The sequence below is a fragment of the Homarus americanus genome, unplaced genomic scaffold (assembly GCF_018991925.1).
Source record: "Homarus americanus isolate GMGI-L3 unplaced genomic scaffold, GMGI_Hamer_2.0 scaffold51128, whole genome shotgun sequence".
Lineage (NCBI taxonomy): Eukaryota > Metazoa > Arthropoda > Malacostraca > Decapoda > Nephropidae > Homarus > Homarus americanus.
Window position 1 is genome coordinate 30,510 of NW_024732934.1, and position 19,758 is coordinate 50,267.

At 44.7% G+C, this 19,758-nt stretch overlaps 1 protein-coding gene across 1 annotated transcript; it reads left to right on the plus strand.

Annotated features, from left to right (window-relative positions):
* The first annotated feature begins 398 nt into the window (after positions 1–398).
* Positions 399–18,187, plus strand: LOC121869217 (F-box/LRR-repeat protein 4-like). The gene is made up of 13 exons (XM_042370457.1): positions 399–502; positions 3,980–4,139; positions 6,559–6,652; positions 8,028–8,226; positions 8,518–8,676; positions 8,819–9,056; positions 9,470–9,595; positions 13,264–13,384; positions 13,568–13,810; positions 14,553–14,714; positions 15,328–15,490; positions 17,110–17,298; positions 17,643–18,187. The coding sequence occupies exons 2-13, from the start codon at positions 3,987–3,989 to the stop codon at positions 17,785–17,787; spliced, it is 1,992 nt and encodes a 663-aa protein (XP_042226391.1). The 5' UTR covers positions 399–502; positions 3,980–3,986; the 3' UTR covers positions 17,788–18,187.
* Positions 18,188–19,758: the final 1,571 nt, after the last annotated feature.

Here is a 19,758-nt window from a genome sequence, read left to right on the forward strand (position 1 = left end):
ATAAAGGAAGTTGTAAACAAGAGAATGGCTTCAGTGATATAGAGTAAATGTTAAAATATTTCCTCGACTAAACGACGATAATATAGATTTTGTTATATATTTTTTATTAACGAAAGAATTATAACAAATTTAACATCATCAGAAACTTATGGTAATTTTTTACATTACGTGAAATTTGATTTAATTCTTTTATATGACTTTTTACCCGTAAAGATCAACATGGATTATCTCACAAATAGTTTAGGCAGACGGTGGTGTTCGTGGTAACTAACCCAACATAACATCATCCTCTGAGTAATGGACCTCACCAAGTCTTTCTCCTTCAGTATTATCACCACAGCCACACCTCCTGCACCACCTCCTGCACCACACCATCTCCACCACAGCCACACCTCCTGCACCACCGCCACACCTCCTCCACCACCTCCTGCACCACCGCCACACCTCCTGCACCACAGCCAGACCTCCTGCACCACAGCCAGAGGATAATATATGACTTATGGTGAGTTGTTTAGTGTTATGGCCACTGTTGGGTGTGTGGCCACGGTTGGGTGTATATGTGGCCACTGTTGGGTGTGTGGCCTCTGTTGTGTGGGTATATGTGGCCACTGTTGGGTGTGTGGCCTCTGTTGTGTGGGTATATGTGGCCACTGTTGGGTGTGTGGCCTCTGTTGGGTGGGTATATGTGGCCACTGTTGGGTGTGTGGCCTCTGTTGTGTGGGTATATGTGGCCACTGTTGGGTGTGTGGCCTCTGTTGTGTGGGTATATGTGGCCACTGTTGGGTGTGTGGCCTCTGTTGTGTGGGTATATGTGGCCACTGTTGGGTGTGTGGCCTCTGTTGGGTGGGTATATGTGGCCACTGTTGGGTGTGTGGCCTCTGTTGTGTGGGTATATGTGGCCACTGTTGAGTATATGGCCACTCTTGGGTATATGGCCACTCTTGGGTATATACATTGAAGTATATAGGGTGGAGGCCACACGCTCCCTTAGGCCACCTCTCCCCCATCGTGGCCACCTTTGTCTAGGCTGGCCACATGATGAGTAAAACTACTATACATCTTAATTAACAACACTAATTACCCTCATCATATCACGAACCCTGAGCACTGGGGTCCATTACCAGCCAGACTCCTCAATAGCTTTCACTAAACCACATTAATTTATTCATGCTAGTTCTCCTATTAACAGCCTTTGAGAGCTATTAATTTATTCATGCTAGTTCTCCTATTAACAGCCTTTGAGAGCTATTAATTTATTCATGCTGCCTCCTATTAACAGCCTTTGAGGAGCTATTAATTTATTCATGTTAGTTCTCCTATTAACAGCCTTTGAGAGCTATTAATTTTATTATTCATGTTAGTTCTCCTATTAACAGCCTTTATATATTGGCTGGTTCTATTCGCTAGTTCTCCTATTAAGCCTTTGAGAGCTATTAATTTATTCATGCTAGTTCTCCTATTAACAGCCTTTGAGAGCTATTAATTTATTCATGCTAGTTCTCCTATTAACAGCCTTTGAGAGCTATATTTCGTGCTGTTTTTATTACCAATACAAGATAATTGCTTAGAGAATCACTTACTATGTGTATTGCCAGCTGGGAATAGAGTTTGGTTTTAGATAATCACCTAGGAGCTCAATTCTCCATCGGAAAATGACTACTTGTGTGATTAGTTTATTTAAAGAAAAATTTAGTAAGTTAAGACAGTCTGACTATTGTAGAATCCTGTGCTGGTGGAGTGACTGATAAGACAGTGTTAAAAGTAGCAGTATGTCAGTCCATGCTCAGTATCCTCCTGGCTTTGAGAAATTTAAGCTCTCACTTTGATATTTTACTGTCCACAATCATATTGGTTCATAAGAAGAACTTTTGATACTACATGTCTGCCGCATCATCTACGAATGCTGGAAAAATGGTATAAGTAGAAGTTAAACCAAGATTTACCGAGGCATCATTCAGTGCAGTCAAGGAGAAGGTCAAGAAATCCACAGACGAAACTTGTGGTAATATTTTTTCTTTGGCGATGGATGACATGGCTATTAGTCAACATGTTATATGGGATGGCTAAATCTATCGGGGGTCTGTCGTCATGGGAACTCAACTAGATGATGATTGCTTGCCTGTAGCTAAGGAAGGTCTTACTGTTATGGTAGTGTCATACAAACCTACTTTAAGTTATCAATTGGATATTTTTTTATTAATGGACTTTGTGGTAATGAACGCAGTAATTTAGTTTTGCAGTTTTGAGCAAATTTCATTCAGTTGGAGTGAATATTGTATCTTTTAACTGTTAATGATGGTGCAGCTCCTAATTTAGCTATGATGGAAAATCTTGGTTGCAGCCAGTGTTTATTTTTCTTGATCTATGTCATATGTTCAAGTTGTTAAGAAATTCTCTTGGCGATCTAGATAAATTTGTCGACGCAGTGGTGATTCATAGTCAGTCTCCACCAGTTACGGGAAAAAGAAGGTCTTCCCTGGGAAACAAGTTAAGAGCTTCACATATTGAATACGTAAAGAGTTAAATGAATGTAAAATTGGCCGGGCAGTTACTTGGTGATCTGTTGCTAACTCCCTCCAGTTTTGTTTGGATGAGAAGACACCCGGATTTCATGGTTGCCAAGGAGCAGTAAAATCCATACGTCCACTCAACGCACCGTTTGACTTGGTGAGTTCTGGGAATTTGTGTAGTTACGGCAGGAAGCGTCCCTTGGAAGGAGGTAATAATTCAGAAGTAATGAAGTTCATTGAAAGTGGGCAACAGTATCTGGTTTCCTTAACATTACTGCCTGATAAGTTACCTGTTGTTCAACCCAGAAGAAAAACAGGATTTATTGGATTCCTTGTTTGTTGGAAAGGTCTGCCATTAATTAAAAATGCTAATTGTTTCTTCAAAATCACTTTTATATTACTTCTTAACTTACAAGATGAGTCAGGATCATATAGAACTATTTTGGGGCAACATTAGAAGTATAGGAGAGAGCAACAGCAATCCCACGGCTCGGCAGCCTGCAAGGTGTTAACTTATAATGACATTGAAGAAATGACTCGTGGAAATAGCTTGGCTTTAGAATCTAACCCAGTCCTAACTGCCTCTAGTAACTATCTAAACGATCGTAATGCTAATGTTCCATCTAGCAATTTAATTAACTCTTCTCTTTATAAAACCATACAGGGTCTATGAGGAAGATAACATTATTCAAATGATTAGTCTGATGTGCTCTCAGAAGAGGGAAATACTAACTTGGCATCACCTAGTGTGGTCTCTCCTTGTTCTGAGAAAATAGTTGTATATAAAGCTCCTCCCCGACTTACGACCGCCCGGATTTACGACCCGCCTCAGTCGTATCAAAATTTTGTCAAATTACGTATTTTCGAGTCCCAACGTCAGTACACAGACAAAATTTTTGTTTGTAATTCACCTTAAAATGGCTGGCCAGCTTAAAAGTGAGAGTTTTGTGGTGCTGAGAAGAAAAAGAGACACCCATTTTAGATTTTATATGTATTATTTAGGCATTTTCGACTTACGACCTAGATTTGGGTCCCTAACCCCGTCATAAGTCGGGGAGGAACTATATAGCCGGTTTTCCTGTGAAACTTAAGAATTCTTTGAAGTGTGAAGCATATTGTAGTGTACAATTGACCCCAAATGTTAATGAAACTCGAGCATTAATCACTACAAAAACCAAAGGGAATCTATCATTTCCAACTAAAGATGTCATTACTGTAAGTTGCTTATGAGAAAAGATACTCGGAGAAAAAATATTGCTTCCCAGTAAAATACACCCAAAATAAAACTGTCAACATATAATTACCACAAACTCGTACTGTATGTAGTCACGAGTTCATAAATCAAACTATATTCCCAGACCTGGCAATAAAATGATAAAATACAGTAAGTAAAAGTTAGTATTAAGTCCTGTGGTAAATAAAATACTGGGAATTGAAAGTTAAACCTTATGATGTCACCACACCCCCAGATACAAGATGCAGTGCGTTATCGACCAATATGTCAAGGAAGTGACCGACTTCAGTTCCCAATATGGCAGCGATGGCTCCATATCCTATGTGGCGAACAATATCATCGGCAAACCAACTCTTTACCCGGAATATGGCGACTTCTCTTCAGCTTACTGCTTGGTTAGTCGTGGCAAAACCTCCTCGTGTTGTAGTGGAGAAATTGACGTTTTAGTGGATTAATGTTTTTATAATAAGTTTCTGTCTGTCTGTCTGTCTGTCTGTTTGGCTGTTTGTCTGTCTGTCTGTCTGTCTGTCTGTCTGTCTGTCTGTCTGTCTGATTAAACACCTGTGATGATTTTGCCTTATGGGGTTAGGTTAGGTTACCATTTTCTTATAGTAAGTGTTTGGTTAGGTTAGTGTTAGGTTAGGTTAGGTTCAATTAGTCAGAATACCAGTTGTCTCAGTATACACCAGTTGTCTCAGTGTACACCAGTTGTCTCAGTGTACACCAGTTGTCTCAGTATACACCAGTTGTCTCAGTGTACACCAGTTGTCTCAGTGTACACCAGTTGTCTCAGTGTACACCAGTTGTCTCAGTGTACACCAGTTGTCTCAGTGTACACCAGTTGTCTCAGTATACACCAGTTGTCTCAGTGTACACCAGTTGTCTCAGTGTACACCAGTTGTCTCAGTGTACACCAGTTGTCTCAGTGTACACCAGTTGTCTCAGTGTACACCAGTTGTCTCAGTGTACACCAGTTGTCTCAGTGTACACCAGTTGTTGTCTCAGTATTACACAGTTGTCAGTGTACACCAGTTGTCCAGTGTACACCCAGTTGTCAGTATTACACCAGTTGTCTCAGTATACACCAGTTGTCTCAGTGTACACCAGTTGTCTCAGTGTACACAGTTGTCTCAGTGTACACCAGGCTGTCTCAGTGTACACCAGTTGTCGAGTGTACACCAGTTGTCAGTGTACAGTTGTCTCAGTGTACACCAGTTGTCTCAGTGTACACCAGTTGTCGTATACACCAGTTGTCTCACACCGGTTGTCAGTGTGTTGACAGTGTAGCACCAGTTGTCTCAGTGTACACCAGTTGTCTCAGTGTACACCAGTTGTCTCAGTGTACACCAGTTGTCTCAGTGTACACCAGTTGTCTCAGTGTACACCAGTTGTCTCAGTGTACACCAGTTGTCTCAGTGTACACCAGTTGTCTCAGTGTACACCAGTTGTCTCAGTGTACACCAGTTGTCTCAGTGTACACCAGTTGTCAGTGTACACCAGTTGTCAGTGTACACCAGTTGTCAGTGTACACCAGTTGTCTCAGTGTACACCAGTTGTCAGTGTACACCAGTTGTCAGTGTACACCAGTTGTCAGTGTACACCAGTTGTCTCAGTGTACACCAGTTGTCAGTGTACACCAGTTATCAGTGTACACCAGTTGTCAGTGTACACCAGTTGTCTCAGTGTACACCAGTTATCAGTGTACACCAGTTGTCAGTAATAAAGAATCATAAAGAAATTCAAAAATTAAAAAAAGATCAAGAGTGAGAAACAATATATGTGTGTTGTGTTGTGTTGTGCTGTGCTGTGCTGTGTTGTGTTGTGCTGTGCTGTGTTGTGCTGTGCTGTGCTGTGTTGTGTTGTGCTGTGCTGTGTTGTGCTGTGCTGTGTTGTGCTGTGCTGTGCTGTGCTGTGCTGCCAGAGAAACAATTGAGACCTTGTGTGTAAATGAGGCAGAAAGTCAGATCATCAACCTGGGACTTGGTCACATATGGCAGCAGTCAACCATTAGACAACACATTATGCTTCCAATATCTTCCCAGTACCTCCCTGTTTGGTACCTGCCTACTACCTACTTGGTTTAACCCTTTGAGGACGATGGTTTAACCCATTGAGGATGATGGTTTAACCCTTTAAGGACGATGGTTTAACCCTTTGAGGATGATGGTTTAACCCTTTGAGGATGATGGTTTAACCCTTTGAGGACGATGATTTAACCCTTTGAGGACGATGGTTTAACCCTTTGAGGATGATGGTTTAACCCTTTGAGGATGATGGTTTAACCCTTTGAGGACGATGATTTAACCCTTTGAGGACGATGGTTTAACCCTTTGAGGACGATGGTTTACCCTTTGAGGATGATGGTTTAACCCTTTGAGGACGATGATTTAACCTTTTGAGGACGATGGTTTAACTCTTTGAAAGTAGGTTAGTGTTATGTGAGTATACAGTAATATTAGGTTAATATAATGTCAGGTCATGTTAGTGTTAGATTAATGACAGGTCATTTTAGGTTAATGTTAGGTCATGTCATGTTAGGTTAGGTTAATGTTAGGTCATGTTAGGTTAGTGTTAGGTCATGTTAGGTTAGGTTAATGTTTGGTTAGTGTTAAGTCATGTTAGGTGAGGTTAATGTTAGGTCATGTTAGGTTAATATCAGGTCATGTTGGATTGGGTTAATATTACTGATGTTTTAACCAATACGAATTAAACAATATAATGCAGTCTTGTTTGGCCCGTGTGTTTGTGTGTGTGTGTGTGTGTGTGTGTGTGTGTGTGTGTGTGTATTTTATAACAGTTCTGACATAATTACAGAGGACTTATGGTCGATGGTGGAACAAATGTGATTCGTCTTCCACCCCTATTGACGACCCTCGACCTATGTTGCCTCCCACTGTTGACTTTATTGGTAAGTACCCAAGTCTGTCTGTCTATTGCACCTGTCTGTCTTTGTGTGTGTGTGGACTATAAACAAACAATGCTGAGTTATAGATCATCTCCATATGCTGGTCTGATTCTGTCTATGAACTGATACCAAAATAGTTGTCAATAAAACACTCGGACATTATTTTCCCTGTTACAGTGTGGGTGGTGGTATGGGTCGATGGCATGGGTGGTGGGTTAGGTTAAGTACATACAGACACACTGTAGTTAATTGTATCATTGCAGCTATCAATGTTGATCTGTGCAGCATCTCTGAATGGGGAGGTACAAACTTGGTTAAATTCAATTGTAATAAAACTCGGTATTTACCAATTACACTTTGTAATTTACATGATCTCCCACCAATTACATTTCAGGATACTATTATTCTGCTAAGTACTAAAATAGATATGCTAGGCCTCACCATTTCCTCTAATATGTCATGGAAGCCACACATCCTCAACATAGCTAAAGCTGCCTCCCGAAAGCTGTGAATGCTGTACAGATGCCATAGGTACTTCACTTCTGAGCTGTTGGTTCAAGTATATAAGGGATTCATTGGTCCTAACTTGGAGTACTGCTCTCATATCTGGGGTGGCTCTTCAACTGTTAGATAGGGTGGAATCAAAGGCTTATTAACTCTCCTCCTTTAGTTGATAATCTCTCTTCTCTTCACCACAATGTTGCGTCACTCTCTCTCTTTTACAGGTACTTTAACGGGCGGCATCCTGTGTACCGTGGCCTGGTGTCACAGTGTGGATGTGGGTCACACTATAATAACCCATTATAGTACATCCTTCTTTCCTCACACTGTTGAATACTCTGCCTTCTTCTGTGTTTCCATACAATCTGTCTCACTTTAAACAAGATGCTTCTCTGGCGGTGGACATTAATATAACACACACAGCTTAACCTAACCTACCCAACATTAACCCACCTTAACCCACCCTACCCCTACCTTAACCTAACCAACCCCACCCTCCCCCCACCCACCCTAACCTAACCTAACCATGAAATATACAAGAGAGTTCCTACAAGTGCCTGAAGCCTTACTCCTGGCTCTGACGTCAAGTCTGTGTGTCTACAGTACTCGACCTGATGTATGGCTGCGGAGACACGTGTTTGGGTGTGTTTGTTGTAGTTGTTTGTATGTTTTAGTGTGTTTGTTATGTTTTTTTTTTGCTTGTTTTAGTATTTTGGGTTAGGTTAAGTTTACATATGTTCAACTATGGCGTTCACCTTCCATAAATCTGTGTGTTTGTTGTACTGTATCTGTGTATGCATATAATCATTGCATTACTGTGTGTACGTATATATAATTACCGTATACGCATAAAATACAACGCCATACACTTCCACAGATGTGAAATACGAGCACCCAGTATACCCGATCCGTGTGGATATCTACGAGACATACCACCCGGGCAGTGTAGTGAGGATATGGGGGTCACTGGAGGGTCATGCCTGGGTGCTCCTCTGGGCTGGTGAACCACAGTCTGGACTCAAGGGTGAAGCAAGGATTTTTTCTCCGCCTTTAATGCATACATCTCGTCTTGTGAAGTAAGTGGTGTTGTGGTGGTGTTGTTGTGAAGTAAGTGGTGTTGTGGTGGTGTTGTGAAGTAAGTAGTGTTGTGGTGGTGTTGTGAAGTAAGTGGTGTTGTACCTATGGTGATGTTACAGTGTGTAGTATATAGTAGCAACCAAGCTTGTATATTAACCTAACCCAACCTAACCAAACACCAACCAATACCTAACGTAACCCCAACCAAAAACCAACCAATACCTAACGTAACCCCAACCAAAAACCAACCAAACCCAACCAATACCTAACGTAACCCCAATATATTTCAGTTTACTAAGGATAGAGTTCGACCAGCTCGGCCAGACGTACTACTCAGCCCTGGATGCTATTGTGCTAGTTGGGTCGACACATACTGCTAGCAGGACCCAAGTGGCCAGTCTTGATACTATTACTTCCCAGGTTATAAAACTTGGTCTACATACTGCCAGGTGGGTGATGGATGAGTGTGGGTGATGGGTGAGTGTTGGGGCATGGGTGAGTGTGGGGGAATGGGTGAAAGAGAGTCATTAACACCATATTATCACCACTAACACCATATTATCTCCACTAACACCATATTACCGTCACCAGGTGCGAGGAAGACATCTTGGCTGGTGTCCGATTTCTCTTATCCGAAGAAAATGTACAGAGGCTATTGGCTGAAGCAAAGGAGGCGGATGAGCCAATCAGGGAGGAGAAGGCTGATCTGATGGATGCACGGATGGTGGAGGATTGTCCAAGCAAGACCCTAACTCTGGTGGATGTCTGTGAGGCGCCGGATGCTCTGGATGATGGTGGAACAAATGGAGGTTATTTTGATCTGTTGCCGGTAAGTATGTGTGTATGTATGTGGCTGTGTGTATATGCATTCATGTGTGTGTGTATATGTATTTATGTGTGTATATGCATCTGTTTGTGTCTGTGTGTGGTATATTTTTCCCATTAAAACATCAAATCCGTGAGCTGGAAATATGCAATAAATAAAACACTACCTCTATAAGACTGCATTGAGACCCCCCTTTGGTTTATATCAGGTTTCCATTCCAGATAAATAATTCTAATCAACCATTGTAAATCATCAAAAGATAATGCAAGTTTGTTTTTGTTTTGTAAATCGAGAAAACGTCACACATGATTATTTTCGTCTTGTAAATCGAGAAAAAAAACTTCACAGGGCGTTTGTTTTTGTTTTGTAAATCGAGGAACAAAACCATTCCCCTCACTGTGTGTTTACGCTCTCAGGAGGAACTCATACTGTACATTCTACGCCACCTGGACCTGAGAACGCTGTGCCGCCTCTCACTCACCTGTCGACTCCTCCACCGCTACACCTCTGAGCCTTGTTTATATATGAACCTGAACCTTAAGGTGAGCAATGATTGGTTGATTGACTGACTGTGGTAATTACATTCCTTAAATAAAATAATACCTAACCTAACCTTGAATTTGAGGTCCATTTCTATTGTATACAGTTTAACATGCATATAGACAGTGTAGGTATACAGTGCAAGGCAAACAAGTATTAAACTTTACTAAAATGGCTCAAATTCCTTAAACACAGTAAAGTATATTTTAGCATGTTATTGTTACGATGGTTACGTGTATGTGACCATTGAGGGCGTGTGGCTTATCCTTCAGCATACACTGAAGGACGCTGAGTCTCCTCCACTTTCCTGAGTGAAAACTGTCAAGAATCTAAAACTAAATCTGTGTTATTGAAGATACTATATACGTGCCTTGCAGTCATTAAGAATACACCACTGGCTGTGTCTAAAAGTCTTTCTGTACAGGTGGGGATCGATATGCTCCCTAAAATGTTACGTGTGACTAGTGACAGCCCTCATATACCATAATTTATCGTCCATGGTCTCATAAATGTTACGTGTGACTAGTGACAGCCCTCATATACCATAATTTATCATCCATGGTCTCATAAATGTTACGTGTGACTAGTGACAGCCCTCATATACCATAATTTATCGTCCATGGTCTCATAAATGTTACGTGTGACTGGTGACAGCCCTCATATACCATAATTTATCGTCCATGGTCTCATAATGTTACGTGTGACTGGTGACAGCCCTCATATACCATAATTTATCGTCCATGGTCTCATAAATGTTACGTGTGACTAGTGACAGCCCTCATATACCATAATTTATCGTCCATGGTCTCATAAATGTTACGTGTGACTGGTGACAGCCCTCATATACCATAATTTATCGTCCATGGTCTCATAAATGTTACGTGTGACTGGTGACAGCCCTCATATACCATAATTTATCGTCCATGGTCTCATAAATGTTACCTACTATACATAATATGTGTATAGGCAGTCTCAGAGTTATAGACACCTGACCTATGATCGCCCACACCTACCAAACAATTACAAACAGGATCCCAACGCATTCACCGCAAAAATCCATAATTAAAATCCCATTGTTTCCATTATTTTCATTATTCCATATTAGGCACTGAGTGAGACAAGGGGCTGAGTTTATTGTAAATATTGGGTCATTTTTGTAGTTTAATTATACTGTTTACATAATTGAGGTATAATTATACTGTTTGTATATAAAGCAAACACTTCAAGGTGTTACTACGCTAATCTGGCCCATAAGCCACGCCCCTCGTCTATACTAACAGCTGATTGGTTCATAATTTAGTAACTATATGTGTTTACAATAGGTCAGTAGAGCTGTTATTATATAATATAATGTTAAATATCTGGACTATGATAATGTAAATGATCTCAAGGCATTAATGAACTCAAGGCATTAATGAACTCAAGGCATTAATGACCTCAAGGCATTAGTACTTCAGAGAGGATGTTAGAAAATTATAAATATTTATCATAAAAAAGTCAGTCAAAGATGAATTTGTTTTAGATTGAAGTCTTTTCATTATGTCTTTGTTTTGTACCAAACATAAAACAAACGGAAACAATAAAAACAAACACATAACACAATAAGTAATGGACTACAGTTTGTGCGGCTGGATGTATCTCAGATCACTTATATAACTGATAAATACACGTAGTCACCGGGAGGGAGGTGAAACACTTGGAGGAACAGCCACTGGGAGGGAGGTGAAACACTCGGAGGAACAGCCACTGGGAGGGAGGTGAAACACTCGGAGGAACAGCCACTGGGAGGGAGGTGAAACACTCGGAGGAACAGCCACCGGGAGGGAGGTGAAACACTCGGAGGAACAGCCACTGAGAGGGAGGTGAAACACTCGGAGGAACAGCCACTGGGAGGACAGCCACTGGGAGAGGTGAAACACTGAGGAACAGCCACTGGGAGGAGGTGAAACACTGGAGGAACAGCCACTGGGAGGAGGTGTGAAACACTGGAGGAACAGCCACTGGGAGGGAGGTGAAACACTCGGAGGAACAGCCACCACTGAGGAACAGGGGAGGAGGTGAAACACTCGGAGGAACAGCCACTGAGAGGGAGGAAACACTGGAGAACAGCCACCGGGAGGGAGGTGAAACACTCGGGAGGAACAGCCACTGGGAGGGAGGTGAAACACTCGGAGGAACAGCCACGGGAGGGGTGAAACACTCGGAGGAACAGCCACTGGGAGGAGGTGAAACACTGGAGGAACAGCCACCGGGAGGAGGTAAAACACTGGAGGAACAGCCACTGGGAGGAGGTGAAACACTCGGGAACAGCCACTGAAGGGAGGTGAAACACTGGAGGAACAGCCACTGGGAGGGAGGTGAAACACTCGGAGGAACAGCCACTGAGAGGGAGGTGAAACACTGGAGAACAGCCACTGAGAGGGAGGTGAACACTGAGGAACAGCCACCGGGAGGAGGTGAAACACTTGGAGGAACAGCTACTGAGAGGGAGGTGAAACACTGGAGGGAGGTGAAACACTCGGAGGAACAGCCACTGGGAGGAAACACTGGAGCAGCCACTGAGAGGAGGTGAAACACTGAGGAACAGCCACTGGGAGGAGGAAACACTCGGAGGAACAGCCACTGGGAGGAGGTGAAACACTGGAGGAACAGCCACTGAGAGGGAGGTGAAACACGGAGGAACAGCCACTGGGAGAGGTGAAACACTCGGAGGAACAGCCACTGGGAGGAGGTGAAACACTCGGAGGAACAGCCACCGGAGGTGAGGAGGAACTGAAACACTGGAGAGGACTGGGACACACAGCACTGGGAGGAGGTGAAACACTCAGGAACAGCCACGGGAGGGAGGTGAAACACTGAGGAACAGCCACTGAGAGGGAGGTGAAACACTCGGAGGAACAGCCACTGAGAGGAGGTGAAACACTGGAGGAACAGCCACTGGGAGGGAGGTGAAACACTGGAGAACAGCCACTGAGAGGAGGTGAAACACTCGGAGGAACAGCCACTGAGAGGGAGGTGAAACTCGGAGGAACAGCCACTGGAGGGAGGTGAAACACTGGAGGAACAGCCACTGAGAGGGAGGTGAAACACTCGGAGGAACAGCCACTGGAGGGAGGTGAAACACTGGAGAACAGCCACTGAGGAAACACTGGAGGAACAGCACTGGGAGGAGCACTGGGGGAGGTGAAACAGGAGGAACAGCCACTCACTGGAGGAACAGGGTGTGAAACACTGGGCCACTGGGAGGAGGTGAAACACAGGAACAGCTGGGAGGAGGAAACACTGGTGAAACACTAGGAACAGCCACTTGAAACACTGGAGGAACAGCCACAGAAAAACACTGGGAACAGCCACTGAGGGGAGGTGAAACACTCAGGAACAGCCACTGAGAGGGGAGGTGAAACACTCGGAGGAACAGCCACTGAGAGGAGGTGAAACACTCGGAGGAACAGCCACTGGGAGGGAGGTGAAACACTCGGAGGAACAGCCACCGGGAGGAGGTGAAACACTCGGAGGAACAGACTGGTGAACAAACACCAGACAACAGTCACGGGGGTGAAACCTGGGTGTTCTCCTCCAGGCACTAGACCTCTCCTGGTGTGGACCTTATGATGCTCTACACACAGTCTATTACAGTCATTAAACAGTCTAATCATCCCTTCCCCCACAGAACTGTTGGTGGCTGGTCAACAACACCACCCTAGAATACCTCTCTGGGCGGTGTTCCCTCCTCCAGGCACTAGACCTCTCCTGGTGTGGACCTTATGATGCTCTACACACAGTCTATTACAGTCATTAAACAGTCTAATCATCCCTTCCCCCACAGAACTGTTGGTGGCTGGTCAACAACACCACCCTAGAATACCTCTCTGGGCGGTGTTCCCTCCTCCAGGCACTAGACCTCTCCTGGTGTGGACCTTATGATGCTCTACACACAGTCTATTACAGTCATTAAACAGTCTAATCATCCCTTCCCCCACAGAACTGTTGGTGGCTGGTCAACAACACCACCCTAGAATACCTCTCTGGGCGGTGTTCCCTCCTCCAGGCACTAGACCTCTCCTGGTGTGGACCTTATGATGCTCTACACACTCACACCTTCATGGAGTTCATACACTCTTCTGGTCGACAGCTGACGACTTTAAGGCTAAATAATTGTCATTTTATTGATAATTATTGTTTGTATATGATTGCTAATGTCTGCTTGAGTCTTGAAGGTGAGTGGGGGAGGAGAGGGGTCAGGCAGGGAGGAGAGGGGTCAGGGAGGGAGGAGAGGGGTCAGGAGGAGGAGAGGAGGGTCAGGAGGGGGAGAGGGTCAGGGGGGGTCAGGAGGGAGGAGAGGGTCAGGGAGGAGGAGGAGAGGGTCAGGGGGGAGGAGGGTCAGGCAGGGGAGGAGGAGAGGGGTCAGGCAGAGGAGGGAGGAGAGGGGTCAGGAGGGAGAGGGTCAGGCAGGGAGGGAGGAGGGGGTCAGGCAGGGAGGGAGGAGAGGGGTCAGGCAGGGAGGGAGGAGGGTCAGGCAGGGGAGGAGGGTCAGGCAGGGGGAGGGGAGGAGGAGGGAGGAGAGGGGTCAGGCAGGGAGGGAGGAGAGGGGTCAGGCAGGGAGGGAGGAGAGGGGTCAGGCAGGGAGGGAGGTATTTTAGTTGGAAGGAACATATGAGTGTTACTTTATAGTGTTTAATGTTCCTGAGTGTTACTTTACATATTAGACTGTTCCTTAATATTCCTGACTTACTTTACATAGTTTACTGTTCCAGACTGTTCCTTAATATTCTTGACTGTTACTTAATGTTCCTGACTGTTACTTTACATAGTTTACTGTTCCAGACTGTTACTTAATGTTCCAGACTGTTACTTAATGTTCCTGACTGTTACTTTACATAGTTTACTGTTCCAGACTGTTACTTAATGTTCCAGACTGTTACTTACTGTTCCTGACTGTTACTTTACTCTCAACGACAGAGTTAAGTATGGCTAACTGCATTAAGGTTGACCATCTGGGCTTCGGTGAGCTGAAGAAAGCCTGGGCACTGTGCAGGTTGGACCTCTCACGGACGCGCATAGATTTCCACACCTTGCAACTTCTTCTGCAACATGCTGGCCAACTGCGACACCTGAGCTTAAGTGAGTGTTGCTCTGTTGTTGCAGAATGTTTTATTGTGGTAAAAATAAGTACTGTATATATTAACAAAAATACAAAAATAAAAATAATAAAATAATAATAATAACACTGCAATAATAATAGTAATAAAGAACCATAAAGAAATAAAATAAATTAAGATCAATACCTGTAGTGAGAAACAATATATGTTGTGTTGTGCTGTGTTGTGCTGTGTTGTGCTGTGTTGTGTTGTGCTGTGTTGTGTTGTGTTGTGTTGCTGTGTTGTGCTGTGCTGTGCTGTGCTGTGCTGTGCTGTGCTGTGCTGTGCTGTGCTGCCAGAGAAACAATTGAGACCCTGTGTGTAAATGAGGCAGAAAGTCAGATCATCAACCTGGGACTTGGTCACATATGGCAGCAGCAGAGTCAACCATTAGACAACACATTATGCTTCCAATATCTTCCCAGTACCTCCCTGTTTGGTACCTGCCTACTACCTAGGCTGTCGAGTGTCAATGACTGTCAGGTATCAATAAAAACTCATGTGTCAATAACATTCAGGTGTCAATAATAACTCAGGTGTCAATAATAACTCAGGTGACAACAGTTAGGTGTCAATAATAACTCTCTTGGCCACAGATAACTGCACACAGCTGGATATGGATGAGGTGGCCCTAACCCTGGCCACGTTCAACAAGGGCCTGGTGTCTCTGACCGCCTGGAAGACTCATGGCATCACTAATCGTGGCCTCAGAGCCTTAGCTTGTATCCCTACCCTACAGGACCTGGACCTGGGCTGGGCGTGAGTACCTGTGTGTGTGTCTTAATAATAATAATAATAATTAACGGTTTATTGAAAAAGTTCTGCAGCCCGAAGGCTGAAAATATACATTGGACATAAATGACTTATTACATACATTGGTGGTTTAACAAAAGCCTTCATTAGAGAAAGGTAAAGGAACATACAGTGAACATTCAGATTAATGTAGGTGTTGAACAGCAAACACGTAGTGTAGTAACTCTCTCCCAGATGGTGTTAGGAGGGACCTGATGTGGTGTAGTAATTCCCTCACAGATGGTGTTATGAGGGGCCTCACGTGTAGTAATTCCCTCACAGATGGTGTTATGAGGGGCCTCACGTGGTGTAGTAGTTCCCTCATAGATGGTGTTACGAGGGGCCTCACGTGGTGTAGTAACTCCCTCACAGATGGTGTTATGAGGGGCATCACGTGGTGTACGAATTCCCTCACAGATGGTGTTATGAGGGACCTGACGTGGTGTAGTAATTCCCTCACAGATGGTGTTATGAGGGGCCTGACGTGGTGTAGTAATTCCCTCACAGATGGTGTTATGAGGGACCTGACGTGGTGTAGTAATTCCCTCACAGATGGTGTTATGAGGGACATCACGTGGTGTAGTAATTCCCTCACAGATGGTGTTATGAGGGACCTCACGTGGTGTAGTAATTCCCTCACAGATGGTGTTATGAGGGACTTGACGTGGTGTAGTAACTCCCTCACAGATGGTGTTATGAGGGGCATCACGTGGTGTAGTAATTCCCTCACAGATGGTGTTATGAGGGACTTGACGTGGTGTAGTAATTCCCTCACAGATGGTGTTATATGAGTGAGGTGTGGCCCCAGGCCTTCCTATCGTAGACGGATTAACACATCGCCGGTTGTTGGGTCTCACGGGCCGTTATCACTGGGTACCTGGGACCTCACTGTGTGAAGGTTAACTTGAATACCACTGTTACTGTTGAGTTGTTCTCACTGACTCAAGCACTGTTCACCAATGTTCACCTCTGTTTAACACTGGTTCCATTCCTTTCCCAAATGAAATTGTAACTTCTGGCGAGAACCTGTTGATACTCCGGTGGGGAGAAGTGGTTCAGGGGAGGGGGTTGGTATGGGCCAACTTAACAGTTGACCTGGCTGCTCCGAGAGGAGCGCCAGGTACGTCTTGACCCTTCGGTGGTCAAGGATGTGTCTTGTGTGTACCTGTGTGTGTCTTGTGTGTACCTGTGTGTGTCTTGTGTGTACCTGTGTGTGTCTTGTGTGTACCTGTGTGTGTCTTGTGTGTACCTGTGTGTGTCTTGTGTGTACCTGTGTGTATTGTGTGTACCTGTGTGTGTCTTGTGTGTACCTGTGTGTGTCTTGTGTGTACCTGTGTGTATTGTGTGTACCTGTGTGTGTCTTGTGTGTACCTGTGTGTGTCTTGTGTGTACCTGTGTGTCTTGTGTGTACCTGTGTGTGTCTTGTGTGTACCTGTGTGTGTCTTGTGTGTACCTGTGTGTGTCTTGTGTGTACCTGTGTGTGTCTTGTGTGTACCTGTGTGTGTCTTGTGTGTACCTGTGTAAACATCACTGAGTCACTGTGTCTGTCTGCCTATTTATCTGTATGTTTACCGATCTATCCACAGGTTATCAGGAGGCATCACAGAGGGTCTGGGTGATCTAGCCAGAGGTTGCAAGGATCTCAAGAGGCTCTACCTCACAGCCCTGCGGACACTGACTGATCATGATCTGCACCAGCTGATAACTCACTCACACGGCCTTACCCAGCTGGATATTATGGGCACTAGAAATGTCACTCCTGATACTGTCTACAGGTGAGGTCAGGGGAGGTTAGTTTGGGGTGGGGAGGTTAGTTTGGGGTGGGGAGGTTAGTTTGGGGTGGGGAGGTTAGTTTGGGGTGGGAGGTTAGTTTGGGGTGGGGAGGTTGGTTTGGGGTGTTAGTTTGGGGTGGGGAGGTCAGGGGAGGTTAGTTTGGGTTGGGTTAAACTATAAACCTTAATTTAAATAGTATAGTCCTTCTCTCTCTTCCTACCTCCTTATCTTCCCTCTCCCTCTCTCTCCCTCTCTCACCCCTCTCTCCCCCTCTCCCTCTCTCCCCCTTCTCTCCCTCCCTCTCCACCCCTCTCCCTCTCACTAACAACCCCCTCTCCACCTTCAGACTACTCCAGACGTGCCCACAACTTGAACTACTTGATGTGAGTTTTTGTGAGCAGATTCACTCTACTTTAGTTCACCAATGGGTGGCTCAGTTCCCTGCTGTGTCCATCAAGGGCGGGCTGTTTCACCAAGTCCGCATAGTGTGAGGTGACGGCGCAGAGTGTGAGGTGACGGCGCATAGTGTGAGGTGATGACGCGTGCTATAACAACTACAGTGACTGGATAATGATGGTGATGATGATGTTAAATGCAGGATAATCATCTTCACTACACCATCATAGACTACATAAGACACCATTAGTATGTGATACTTATGTATATATGTGTGTGTGTGTGTGCGTATAGTGTGTGTTTAATAGTGTGTGTGTGTGTGTGCGCAAGAAAGGTGTACTAGTCATTGTGTGTAAGTGGTGTGTGTGTGTGTATGTAAGTAATTAAGTAGTAAGTGGCTGTTAAGTGAGTAATTAAGTTAGTTTTAAGCAATTTAATATTTTGTAATTACTGTATTTGTTACCTGAAGATAAAAGTATATATTGTGTAATTATATTGTGCGTTTGCTTACCTCATGACTCACCTGACCTAACACTAACCTGACCTGACCTGACCTAACTTAAATTGGGGTAAATGCCCAGTACTTGCCAACAGTATGTAACAGAGAGCCAGTACATGCCCAGTACTTGCCAACAGTGTGTAACAGAGAGCCAGTACTTGCCAACTGTGTGTAACAGAGAGCCAGTACTTGCCAACAGTGTGTAACAGAGAGCCAGTACATGCCCAGTACTTGCCAACTGTGTGTAACAGAGAGCCAGTACATGCCCAGTACTTGCCAACGGTGTGTAACAGAGAGCCAGTATTGCCAACAGTGTGTAACAGAGAGCCAGTACATGCCCAGTACTTGCCAACTGTGTAACAGAGCCAGTACTTGCCAACAGTGTGAGAGCCAGTACATGTCCAGTACAGTGTGTAACAGAGAGCCAGTACATGCCCAGTACTTGCCAACTGTGTGTAACAGAGAGCCAGTACATGCCCAGTACTTGCCAACTGTGTAACAGAGAGCCAGTACATGCCAACAGTGTGTAACAGAGAGCCAGTACTTGCCAACAGTGTGTAACAGAGAGCCAGTTCTTGCCAACAGTGTGTAACAGAACCAGTACATGCCCAGTACTTGCCAACAGTGTGTAACAGAGAGCCAGTACATGCCCAGTACTTGCCAACTGTGTGTAACAGAGAGCCAGTACTTGCCAACAGTGTGTAACAGAGAGCCAGTACATGCCCAGTACTTGCCAACAGTGTGTAACAGAGACGTGACCGAGTGAAGGACAGACTAAATAAAGCCAAAGTCATCGCAGCCAAATAAAAACGTTTTAAACTGATGCCTGAGAAGATACAAGTCCACCTGTACAAGGCGCTGGTGAGGCCTGTGTTGGAGTAGCCACATATACCACTCGTTACCCCGGGAAGACCAGACTACAACAACCACAGAGCTTCCAAAACAAGTGTTTGAGGTCAGCCAGTGGTCAAGCTCCACCCTACCAGGAGACAGTTGAAACCAGCCACCTAAGAAATAAAACAGGGGCCCCCAACGTCAGGTTCCATCGCCTAGGGAAGAAGGTTTGGGACAAGCTCCTGGACGACCCTCACAGCCCAGACCATCAGCTGAGGGCGTCCCCACGCCTGGTGAGTCTGCCATCACTACAACAACCCAACCCGCGACCCATCTATGTCCGCCACAGTGATCCACCTTAGATTAAAACTTACATGATATAAATTCACATTTAACAAGTCGCAACTAGTGAGTTTGTAGCGTACTGTATGTTGCCAGTTGTCAAATTCTCTTAGCTTGTCTATATCTCTTTGTATGGGCTCACATGTAAGATATCTCACACTCAGGATGGAGGTAGAAGAGAAACTCACAATGCGTTTCTGTATATATATTGTATGTACAGTGCAGTGCTAGGGAGTTGCTGTGTGGTGAGGTGCTTGTTGAGAGGTCTTGCTGATTCAGGAGAGTAGAGTAGAATCAGTTCCATAGCCAGGCCTACGCGTATTTATACGACTGCTCAGGATCAGAGATGCGAGGTGTGAATTGTGCGGAGCCAATCACCGTGCAGTACGCG